At 42.7% G+C, this 12,753-nt stretch overlaps 1 protein-coding gene across 1 annotated transcript in view; it reads right to left on the reverse strand.

Moving 5' to 3' along the window:
• The window catches only part of ACTN2 (actinin alpha 2), a 77,451-nt gene that overhangs the window by 37,290 nt on the left and 27,408 nt on the right, over positions 1–12,753 (reverse strand). The window contains exons 4-7 of the mRNA XM_063124356.1: positions 10,660–10,746; positions 7,029–7,116; positions 3,899–3,977; positions 1,146–1,227 (exon numbers count right to left, since the gene is read on the reverse strand). Coding sequence (XP_062980426.1) covers positions 1,146–1,227; positions 3,899–3,977; positions 7,029–7,116; positions 10,660–10,746 — 336 coding nt within the window. The remainder of the gene's footprint in view (positions 1–1,145; positions 1,228–3,898; positions 3,978–7,028; positions 7,117–10,659; positions 10,747–12,753) is intronic.

Below are 12,753 nucleotides of genomic sequence, written 5' to 3' on the forward strand. Positions count from 1 at the left end.
ATTTCCCACATCATGTAGATTCCTCAATATTGCCATGGATACAAACAGCACACTGCATACACTGAGAGACCATACAGAGTAGTGAAAGCGACAGCTGCATTTATTTATTTTTTAGAAGGAGGTACTGAAGTTTACTAGTGAATATTACACAGGAGCAAATTAAAATTAAAAAGCTCCCAAAATAGTCAGGAAGAGGTCACAGAAGGCAAAAAAAAAAAAACCTCTAAGCACCATAGAAGGCAAATGACAAAAGCTAGTTTCACAACTTCACCTTCTGACATCAGCAAACATATAGTACTAATAGGAAACATAAATCATAATATCACTTTCAAGAAGGTTACCTTCTCTGATATCCTAATAGTTATATATCAGATGACAAGGATACAATCTCACGTGCTCCAGGAATTGTGTCATAAGGCTGTTCAGTTCACTTACATTTAGAGGTCTCAGCTAATTCATTCAGATGGCAAACCTCCATTTTGAGAATGGGTCTTTCTATACTGCAGACCCCATGGCCACAACATGTGGCCAAATCTTGAGACTTTGCTGTTTCTTTCCCGACCACTGCATTGTTGTTGTTGTTTTAACCACCCAGCCTAATGAAGAGTTCTGGAGAACTTGAAAGCTCGCACATTTTTTTGTGAAATTTTGTTGGTTCTAATTGTCCAAATGTGGATTTTTTAATTGTTTTTCTCATGGACCAGTACAACTATCTTTTGTTTTTTTAAAAACCCCAAACAAAAGTACTCAAATTTCAAAGGAACCAATTTATTTCAAGCCTGACAGACTTCCTAATGATATGTTCAGCATTATATCAAGTTTAAGTCTTAAACTAGCATCTGAATGACTATCGAAACACTCTCAAGCTTCTCTTCCAGCAGGAAGAGGGTGCTGGGATGTGAGAGCCCTTGAGATGTGGGTGCCCAGGCCAGCCATTCACAGACTGAGACATGGATCTTAACTGAATCAAAATATATTTGGCATACTCCAGGAATGGAGTCTGTATGTCATACATACAGGAATGACAAGTGAGCTACTGTTTGATAAACAGCTCTGTGAAAGAGTTCCCTTTTGTTGTGACACATGGAAAGAGAAGATGTTGAATGATTCAGCCAACTGCCTATGAAAAGCACAGTAGCTCCCACCTTCTGCATCCAACATCTTTGGGATATCCAAATATTTTTCAGCAACGTCCATGGCAAGGTTTATATTCCCCAGTGGGTCATCCTGCACAAAAATCAGAAATTAGAATTAATCACTAATATATTTTAATCAGGATTGCTGCAATAAAGATATGATGCATTATTCAGAACCAAGGGATAGAACATTTTAGAGTCTTTACTGAATGGAGCCATAGACATTTTCAAAATAAAAATAAAATACTTTCCCCTTAAACACTTCTGAAACTGTTGAATTCTAAATAAGAGATGTGCAGTGCAATCCTATATCTGTCTACTCAAAAGTAAGCCACATGAGCTTTACTCCAAGGTAAGTTTTTATCAGATTGCAGCCTAACTGCCTGCCCCAGAAGAAAGTCTCCCACTTTGTTCAATAAGACTTGCTTCCAAGTGATTGAAGCCTTATCGTAATCTCAATGGACCTGATGACCCCAGATGTTTTGGACATTAACCCCTACCAGGGCCAGCCTTCCCATGAGGCGGGGTGAAGCACCTGCTTCAGGTGGCGAAACAGGAGGAGCGGCAAATTGCATCACTCCCTTCCACCCCCACCAGGAGGGCCCATTGCTGCTGCCTCCATCAGATGCTCTGGAGAGCCCTGCCAGCCGCTCTCCACTGTGGCATTTGCTGTAGCAAGAGAGCAGCTGGTGGGTTCTCTGAAGCAGCTGCCTTTTTGAGAGCTGTGTCAGCTGAGGGAGCAGCCAGCACAGCTCTTCAGAAAGCCAGCTAACCTGAAATGTCTGGCTCTGGGGAAGGAACCCCTCAGAATGAGGCATTTTGGCCTGGTGGGTTCTCTGAAGAGCCACACTGGCTGCTTCCTACGGCCATTCAGCTCAGCAGTAAAGATAATCAGGAAGGGGAAAGGAGGGTGCAATGCAGAAAGGGGGTGCGACAGAGCAGCAGTACAGGAAAGTGTAACACAGGCCATAAGGGGAGCGCGATGCATCAGTGGTAAGAGGGACGCAATGCAATAAAGGGAAGGGAACAGGGGCGTAACATGGGTGTGAGTGTTCTCTCTTGCCTCAGGCACTGGGAGAGCTTGCACCACGACAGACTCCCACCCCGACCCAGCCCAAGCTCAGGAATGCTGAGAACTGTAATCCAGAATTTAGTGTTACTAAATTGCAAATTTAGATTGGTGGATTGCGTATCAATCATCCACAGGTTTTTACTGGTGTTGTTGTTGTTGGGGGTCTAGACAGCGTCATCTTCCATTCGTAACTGTCCTGTGTTTTCCGACAAAGTTTCCCATCTTCTTTCTTACCTCAGAAGTTCCATTAAGGAAGAAAAGACAAACTTGCTGCATAATGCCTTCTGATTGCAAGCACTAGGATCCCTCTGTCTGAAAGCAACCCAAATCAGCCCTCATAGATCAGCAATGGAAAACTCCACAGTAGATACAGGATCCAACTTAACTGGCCCCGTGTAATCCAATATCTCCTAGGCTGTGAAAACTTGTTTCCATTACCAATGAATTCAGTGGAACTTGTTTATTCGTTCAGTCGCTTCCGACTCTTCGTGACTTCATGGACCAGCCCACGCCAGAGCTTTCTGTCCACCATCACCACCCCTAGCTCCCCCAAGGTCAAGTCTGTCACCTCCAGAATATCATCCATCCATCTTGCCCTTGGTCGGCCCCTCTTCCTTTTGCCTTCCACTTTCCCTAGCATCAGCCTCTTCTCCAGGGTATCCTGTCTTCTCATTATGTGGCCAAAGTACTTCAGTTTGGCCTTTAATACCATTCCCTCAAGTGAGCAGTCTGGCTTTATTTCCTGGAGTATGGACTGGTTTGATCTTCTTGCAGTCCAAGGCACTATCAGAATTTCCCTCCAACACCACAGTTCAAAAGCATCTATCTTCCTTCGCTCAGCTTTCCTTATGGTCCAGCTCTCGCAGCCATAGGTTACTACGGGGAATACCATTGCTTTAACTATGCGGACCTTTGTTGTCAGTGTGGTGTCTCTGCTCTTAACTATTTTATCAAGATTTGTCATTGCTCTCCTCCCAAGAAGTAAACGTCTTCTGATTTCCTGGCTGCAGTATGCAGTCTATATTTCCAACAGCAACACAAAAGCAAGGGAAGGCATGCAGGATGCAAAACCAAACCAAACCAACTCCCCTCCCTCCAAAAAAATCCACAGCAAAGCACTTGTCAATATATTCAAACAATATATTAATAAAAGAGAGAAACAAAAAACAAAAGCAAAAAAGCAAGCATCAACTGCCTGCAGTGGTGCTACCGGGTTACTGCTTACTGAGGCTGCTGACAAAATGTCCCATGGCCTCAGACAAAAAAATTAAAAGTTTTGGGCTGAATCAGGAAATCTTTCTGTGTTATTACTTCCTCTTAGAAATTCTATTACTCTTATGCTGCTGGAGGTGATGGTGTGTGTGTGTGTGTGTGCATGTGCATGTGATAGAGGGGGGGGGATGAATTCTGCACTGGATTTCCCTGTATCAAGGGACATAGAATGCTAGATGTCTCCAAATGCTGGCTTATTTTTCAGGGCACATTTCAGCCACTTTCACAGCCCACACTTGGGTTTACTGAGCTGGGGTCATTTATTGCCTCATTTACATCTGCTGAGCAGGAGCCAGGAAGGAAGGCCATCTCAAGTTACTAAACACACCTCAGCTGGCCATTAAGAAAACATGCTAAGCACACAGGGAGTGAGCCAAATCACTGCAAACCACCACAACGCATCACCCAGACTGATGACCTTAGATAGCTTGGAGTAGTCAATAAGATCAGGTCGATGTCTATGGATCAGCGCACAGAGGCCAAGGCCGTCTTTCCAGCTTCACAAGAAGCAAACCAAAATAAAATGGAAAGTTATTAATGAAATCATGGTAATGTCTGGCTACTCAAAGATCTGACAACCCGCAGAAGCTGCACAATATGCCCAGTAATACTATTACATGAAATTCACATTAAGACCAGGGTTTGCTGTGATTTGTTTTGCTAAATCTCATTCAAGGGTCAAGAACACATTGTCTGGGTTCGGACAATCAGCAGGGGAAACAACGCAGCGTCAGTTGTTTTCTCACCCCCACATGACCAGGATTAGCCTAATTATCTGCACCGTGGGTTGCCTTGTCATCCAAACCCAGTGCACAGCATGAGCATACTACATTTCCATCCTCCAAACAACCCACAACTTGCAGAATGGGTGAAAATGCACTTAGCTTGCGCTGCACACCAGGTTCAGACAACATGGCAATCCACGGCGTGGGAAATCAGGATAATCCCAGTCAGGGATGGGGAAAACAACTGACACTGCATTGTTTCCCCCACTGATTGTCTGAATGAACCCATTGAGAAGATCGAAGCATGAGTTGATGAATCTGGTAATCAAATAGGATTTAGGGAACAATCTTACATCCCCAGGCAGCGTCTGGGGGGACGTAGGGTTGCTTGGTTTCCTGGCTCCAAGCTCAGAGACAGAGTTCCGAGCTGGGAGCTAGGAAACTGCACTCCCCTCCCTCTCCCCCATCATAACTGGGGCAGAGAGAACCCTCTCAGCACTTGCAAAACGGGGCAGCAGCCATACAAGAAATCCTGTGGCTGCCCCCCCTCCTTCTCTCTCCCTCCACAAAGCCTCCGCTACATGGCTGGAAACACCCATCTAGCTAAAATGCAGATGGGGGGCGCAAGGCACTTCCCACTTTTCATAGGATACTCGAAAGCCTTCAAATTTGGAGGCTTCCCGGTACCCAGCGTGCTTCCCATAGGATCACACCCTTAGTCTGCTTTCAGTGCATAGTCAAAACATCCAGATATTTTGAATGTCATTTCTCAAGTATTTTTGGATTGCATCATACAGGATGAATTCCTTAAAGAGCAGTCACTTTTGTGTAGGAAGGAACCTGGATAAATCCCATACATAGTTCATTACACATGATGAATAGACATGTGTTTATTTTGTCACTTATCCCTTTGAGTTCTACACAGCAAGAACCGTTTATTGGGAATGGGGAGAAATAATCCAATAACCGCTCCACAATGCCCTAGAAGTACATCTGTTACTATAATGAAACCCTAAAATATGTTTTTGTTCTGGTGTTTCTGGAACCTTTGTTTTATTTTATGGTTTTAACTGTTGTCAACTGCCAAGAGAATTTCAGCGATTGGGCAGTATAGAAATGTAATAAAAACAAACAAATAAATAATTAAATTAAATAAGAATAAAAAGCTTTGCCACGAGCCGAATCTACACCAAGCAGGATATAACACTATGAAAGCAGTTTGAAAACGGCGAATGGAATGCGTCATGGACCGATGTCAGTGCACTTCAATACTATTATAAAGCAGGAGTGCAGATCCTGCCACAGAGTTCATACTTGCAATGTAATTAATTTACTAGAATCTACATATATTCACTCCATGCAGACTGAAGTAAGAAACACAAATGGTTCTTACATTAGAAGAGCACTATAGTTGTCACTCCCCTTTGGTTCCACCCCATGCTGCTCTAGTAACAATATAGTTACTTCCTCTGCCGGCATGCCTCACTTTCCAAGGACCCACAATGTTGGCATGTGAAGTAAATTTATAGTTGGCTCCTCCCATATCATTTTGCTATTTTAATTGCCAGAGTATCCTGGAAAGCCGCTGTGATGGAATGGCAATCATGCCCCCCCTCCTGTATATGAACATAAGAAGAGCCATGCTGGATCCAGGGGTCCATCATGTCCAGCATTCTGTTCACACAGTGGTCAATCAGTTACTCTCAGGAAACTCACAAGCAGGACATGAGTACAACAGCACCCTCTTGCTCATGTTCTCCAGCAACTACTGTAGACAGGCATGCTGCCTTTGATACTGGAGGTAGCACATGATTAGTAGCCACTGAATTTGTCTATTCCCCTTTTAAAGCCATCCAAATTGGTGGCTATCGCTACATCACATGATAGTGAATTCCATAGATTAAATACACACTGTCTTTTTATTTGATCTGAACATTCATGGGATGACCCCGGGTTCTAGTATTATGAGACAGGGAGAAAAAAATGTCTCCTTATCTTCTTTCTCCACACCATGCATACTTTTGTACAGCTTTATAATGTCTCCTCTTGCTCATCCTTTTTTTAAGATAAACAATCCCAGATGTTGTAAACTTTCCTCATAGGGGAGTTGTTCCAGCCCTTTGACCATTTTAGGATGCAATCCTATTACAATGATCATAGGCCTCCAAACGCAGGAGGAGTGGCAGAGGCAATCTTTGCCTTCCCATATTTGCACCCTGCATTGTTGCTAGACAGTTTTTTTTTGCCCATCTAAGGATAATATTTCAAAGCGGGCGGGAACAAGGCTAGAGGGGCTCCAAGATATCTCGTATACTGGCCTCTCCAGTCTCCTCCCCTCCCCGCCCATCAAAATACCCCCCTTTTTTTTCTCCTTTCTGAAGTCATGTTCCCAGCCTTGGAGAGGCAGCCAGCACGGTTCTTTCCACGTTGGCTGCAAGAAGGGGGGGGACAAATTGCAAATTCCCTCTTTTGAGATCAGAGCAAGAGGAATCCATAGTATCCTATTTGCCCTCAAACTCTGTCTAGGGGCCATAGGATTGCTCCCTCCATTGCCCTTTCCCACTCTTTTACCAACTCTACAATATGCATTTTTAGGTGCAGTGACTAGAGTTGTACACAGTATGAGCAGTATGATATTGGCAGTTGTATTTTCAATTTCTTTCCTAATTGTGCCTAACATGGAATGTGCCTTTTTCATAGCAGCCGTAATGAAAGAACTGGCCTATTGTCAAACTGCATGGACTAAGTGATTCTCTCCATAACATCTGTGAACTGATGGCAAAACCCAGGTGCAAAATGACATCTGGAAATTATTAACTTTACCTAAGATGAAAGTTTTGAATGTTCACATTTCTGTAAGGTGCCGTTTTTCTTTGACACCACAGCAGCAGCCCTTCCTTTGCAGATGTCTCTGAAAAGATCACAAAATGAGATGTGTAAGAGAAATGACAAAACTTCAAATCAAGCTTGCTGTATGGTGGTTTTCAATCAGCTATATAGTAGCTGAATTCCTGTGTGGGATGATGATGTTGATTGATTCAAAAGGTAATATATCCTACAAATGGTGTGTCACAGAATATTGTTCTCCAAAATACTTTTTGCCCAGTTTGTTAGAGAAATACCACCTTCATATCGACAGTTCCCTATCTGTCTTTGGTGTGGTTTCTTATGCAGTGCTTTGACTGAACACTGATATTGTGTTTAATACCACAGAATTTTTGTTCCAACATATAGTGGTGCATTTATATGAACAAGTGACTCTAGAAGAATGACTGGGAGATATTGATCAGATAAATTCATCATGACTCCCCCATCATGTAGTTAACCATTATTTATTCTTTTTTTATTCTAATATTTGCATCCTGCACAGGCTCCCAAACTATTAACATATTTGAGGTTATATTAGACCTTAGCTAGACCTAAGGTTTATCCCGGGATCATCCCAGGGTCATCCCTGTTCATGTAAATGACACACAGGATATCCCGGGAGCAGGCAGGGCGATCCCGGGAAAAACCTTAGGTCTAGCTAAGGCCTCAGTTACCCTGTTCTATTACATGGTATCAAAATCCATATCAAAATTAAATTATAATTAAATTGAACATGGCAATTAAAAAGTGTTATGTGAAATTCAAAATCTTACTGACTTTTAATTCTACCAATTCAGTCCAATAAAAACAGCACATTTAACCTGCCTTCATTTGGTAGTTCTTCAGGAAGGAACATCAACATTTCCACCACTGCAGTTATAATGCTTAGCGCTGATCTCACTGGGCTGGTTCAGACAATCATATCTCAACTTTAAACGATGAAATATAAATGAGCCTTGTAGATGCCAGGGCCAGTGTCAAGTGCAGGCATGGTTAGGCACCTGCAAGAGCCGCCTGGAGTTGCTCCTTCTCTACTTCATTATTGCACCCTGCTCCATCATTACACCGTACCTTTTGCTTTGGCACTGACAGCGATACCAAGATGAGAAAGAGGATGAGGATGAACAATAGTAGCTACTGACCATGATAGTGAGAAGATAGACTCTCACTGGAGGAGGCCTATTGTGGATGTCTTGCCCAAGGGCTGCCCAAAACTTGGAGCCAACTCTGGCAGACATGCACACAGCCCATTCACTCTTCCCTTCATGTGGGGAGTAAACAAACCAGGGACTAACCCTAACCCTAACTATAGTTTCCCATTTTGCCTGAACAGGGGTTAATGGCTTCAGAACAAATCAAGATATTAAGCCAACTTTCAAATCATGGCTTCCTAACCTGGCTAATTACAAAGCTGTTAACCATAGTTTCTTGGTTGGACAGACTGGGAAGCTATCATTAATGGTAAACTTTGTTTGCTGGGGCTGCATGTGCTGCCCAAAGGCTCATCTGAACACAGCTTGTGTACAAAGGCAATACAATTCTAACAGCATCATGTTTGTGGAGAGCAACTGGGGACCAGGATGGAATAATGTTGAAAGAGGGACAACCAAGGTTGAAAGTGTACTTTAAGCATAGGCTTTCCCCTTCAAAACTGCTTTAGGGATCCATCCTTAGCGGAACTGTGCCTTTAATTAGTGAACCACAAAGACTCCTAAATTTTATGCCTCCTAATATTTACTGAACAAAGCTCTCTCTTGAAAATCTGAAGATAATTCATCTTCAGAGAAGCTGTAGAAATGCTTCATATATTTCTTTTCCAAAGAATGGTTTAATTGCTACAGTACAATCAGGGAAAAATAAATTTGTCAAGAATCATTATTCTCTAAATCAACAAATGAAATGTAGGAAACAGTTAATTTGTTATATATTGTGCTGCATAATGAAGGACATCTGTTTGCTCTAGCAAAATGTACACGTTCACAGTTTGGTAATGAATCTACAGCTGGCCAAATACTTCATTTAAATGTTTTATAAGTTATTTATTTTATGATTTAAAAATAAACTTTTCTGCTAAGGGCCAAATGTTTAAAAAATGCTGCAGTGTCTACATTAGAGACCATTCAAGAAATAACTTTCTGATCTTAACATACTGTGCTTCTATAGAGCAAAATGATTTATTTATTTTAAGAAGGAACAGCTGAGTTTTAGGACTTTTTATGTCTAAACATGCATAGGATTGCACCCTTAGTGTGTATATATTCCCTCTCGTCCAACAGTTCAACTTTGAATACTTTTCAATGAATGTAAATCTCAACAAAATCCAAATGTTTCTTAGGGCTCCATCCGTGCCCTTTATGACACAATTCCTTGTCATGACCACTTGATGCCTCAAGGTCATAATATGACTCATTATACTTATATGATTGATTAGTCATCCGTTAAAAAGAGGAGAGCCCATTCCAGGCATTGTCAAACTATCTGTCTTGCTGAGCTACATACCAAACCCTTTCTATGTTTGAGAGATGTAGGACATTTATACATGCTCGTGTATACAAACTGTGCACATTGTGTCCACCTCATGCTTGCTCTTTCATTATACCACTGACTCGAATCACCTCAGTCTGAGGGTGGATTCAGGTGACCATTTTGAGCAGGTGGCTGCCACAAGAAGGTTCTAGACCCCAAACCACCACAGGGTTCTGTGGATGTTTTGACATCACAGACATACAGTATGTGGAGAAACTAGCCCATTTGCTCAGCCTACTGTAAAATTGAGGGGTTATTCAATCGGGATCCTGCCCCTACACCTTCTTTCTGAGGAGAAATAGTCCCAGTAGGGTTATGCCACATGATCCTTCTGAATGTTTCTGATTGAACACTCCCTTCTTGGTTGTTGAAGTTGCATATAAAAGGAATATAGAGCTGAGGCTTCAAAGTACCTAGTGCCTTTTATGTTCCTAGTCATTTGGGGGGAGGGGAAAAGAAACAGTTGTAGTTTAAGAGCTCCATCACACAGGGGAAACACGCTCCCTACCATCACTTCTCTGCCCGTGTTTTCGTTGCCCAGTTACTTCTCTTTCAAAAGAGGAAGTAAACAACGAGCACGAGGCCCATTCAGTTGCCTGTACTAATCACGCTGCTTCTCCTACACACAGCAGGAGAGAGCAGCAACTTCCGGGTTTAAAATATATTGGACTTTGTGGAGAGTTTTTTTTTGTCACACAAGGAAGGCAAGAAGCGGTGGAAAGCGCATGGGAGGCAGACGACATCATGGGAGGGACCTGCAAAAAATCCGTGAGTGCCCAAGAACGAGCGTGCAATAAAACGCTCGTCAGATGGAGCTCTAAGTTCCATATAAAAAGTCCTTCCCTGCTGAGAGAAACTACAAGGAAGAAAGAGGATCAGCAAGCTGAGACAGCCTGCAGTCCTAAGCACTTACTTAGAAGCAAGTTAACTGCTATAATAACGTGTCACATCAGCACTCAGTATTGTCAATAAACCTATCATTTGCTTAACAACCTGCCAGCTGAAGTCAGTACTTCCTGACATAAATATGTGAGGACAGTGTTTTGGAGCATATTCTTACCTTCTACTGAAATATCTTGAATAGCAAAACGAAGGATGATGGTCCAGATCATACCCAGGGTCATTTTTACATTGCCGTCTACAATTTCTAAAGTGAAATAGAATGGACATCTTACGCAACATGTTGTAGTGACAGAATACATGCCCGCTATAATTTTAGTTTTGTGGATTTATTCATGCACCAATACCTGCTCAAATGTAACTTTTCTGCTTCAGCATAATTCCATTTGAAGAGTTTATAAATCTGTGAGCTTTCCAGCAAGCCTCAAAATGGGTTGAGGCTTGGTGGAAACTTCAAACCACGCATGAGAGAAGGATGGGAGCAATGGAGGTTTTTTCCCTTACTTGAGTCATAGAATCATAGAATCATAGAATAGCAGAGTTGGAAGGGGCCTACAAGGCCATCGAGTCCAACCCCCTCTCCGCAGTGCACGAATTTAAAGGAGGAAAAAGAGGCTGAACCACCCAGGGAGCTTCAGCTATTGGGCGGTATAAAAATGCATTAAATAAATAAATAAATAAACTTAAACCTGCACCCACGGTGGTCCTGATGTGAATCAGGGCCCAACACACTCATACTAGAGTAAATAAAGACATTAGGATCATATACATGCTACATGTTTAACATAACATGTTACTCTTCCTGTCTACTACCCCAGCTCTTTTGCCTGTTTCCACATACACTGATACATCTTTCCTTTCATAACTATAACACAGACAACTATATTTACAGCTAACTCTGTCATTTCAAACACTCTGTATACCACCCAGCCACCCCACCCCACTTGAGTGTAGACATCGTCTTTTTGGTGGTGGGTCTTTGTACCAGTTGACCTGCCCAAGTCATAAACTGCTTTGCTACAGGAGAAGTTATTCTTTCCTATGGATGATTGGCATTTATGGCACCTAAAGAGGGCTGAGATGAGCGTAAGCAGGCCAGTCTCTTGTTCCCTTGGGCAGAAGAAACTGGGCTCTCTCCAGCTTAAGCGCCAAATATTGAAGTGGCATCTTCTGCCTCCTGGAGTTGTCTCCGCTCATCCTGTCGTCTACACTGCTGCTTTATAGTGGTATTGAAGTGCACTCATAACCGCTGTGGCACATTTCACATGCCATATACTGCTTTCATAGTATTATTTCCTGCTTTTTATTCCATATGATCCCAAAAACCTGCAACGAACATCATTGTGTGTCCTACAAGGTATAAATGCGCAAGAGGGATTGAGCATTTGACACAAGGTGTAGGTCTGCCCCAGGTGTAGATCTGGCCCTACTTCTCAGTCTGCTACAGAGCCCAGTTTCTACAGTTTCAAAATGAAACCAGCAACATGGAATGCCACACAGGCATATTGTTTGATTTGTACATGGTACACATCACATTTCAATCTGGCCTAAACCACAAACCTGTGTTTTTCTGCTTTACTCTAATTTTTGTTTTGTTTTGGATGCAGTAGATTGTGGAGAGGAAATCACTAACTAATCCTGAGGTTTTGCTGTGAGTTTTCTTCTCTTTAAATCATTTTAAATCCACACCGGGGATTACTTTGGCTGATCAAAGTATACAACAACGCTTTGCTCGCTGATTCCCTCAAAATTTCACTGTATTGCTGCTGTGAGGCAGAATTTATAGAGCTACATGGCAGGAGGGAGCGTGGGCTGTCCAGCTAGGAAAAGCCACAGCGCAGTTGTCGGATGGAGAGAATGGGGAACAAACAGAGGGGCCGGAAAAAACGCAAAAAAGTTCTTGCAGCTCTGCACAGCTTTGAAAGCTGTGCTACAGTTCTTTGAATGGATTAAGACCTTCATTTAATATGATCTGCCCTTACTTTCCTTCCCCTTTGACATCACCATGGTGGCCCTTCAGCTTGCCTGTCCCACCCTCTGCCCCCTGCCCTGCTTTCCCGGGTTTACCCTGCCCTGGGATCTGCCCAGAGCTACACCCACTGTATTAATTCAAAGAGAAACCACCACTGACAGACTAAGAAACAATGTGGGGACATTAGAGCAATTGAAAAGGTCACCGTAAAATGACACTTCGAAAAAGCGGAGTTTTGCAGAGGAAATCACGACGAGGCTGCGAGTTGGCAGCTGTATAATT

The sequence above is a fragment of the Elgaria multicarinata genome, chromosome 4 (assembly GCF_023053635.1).
Source record: "Elgaria multicarinata webbii isolate HBS135686 ecotype San Diego chromosome 4, rElgMul1.1.pri, whole genome shotgun sequence".
Taxonomy (NCBI): domain Eukaryota; kingdom Metazoa; phylum Chordata; class Lepidosauria; order Squamata; family Anguidae; genus Elgaria; species Elgaria multicarinata.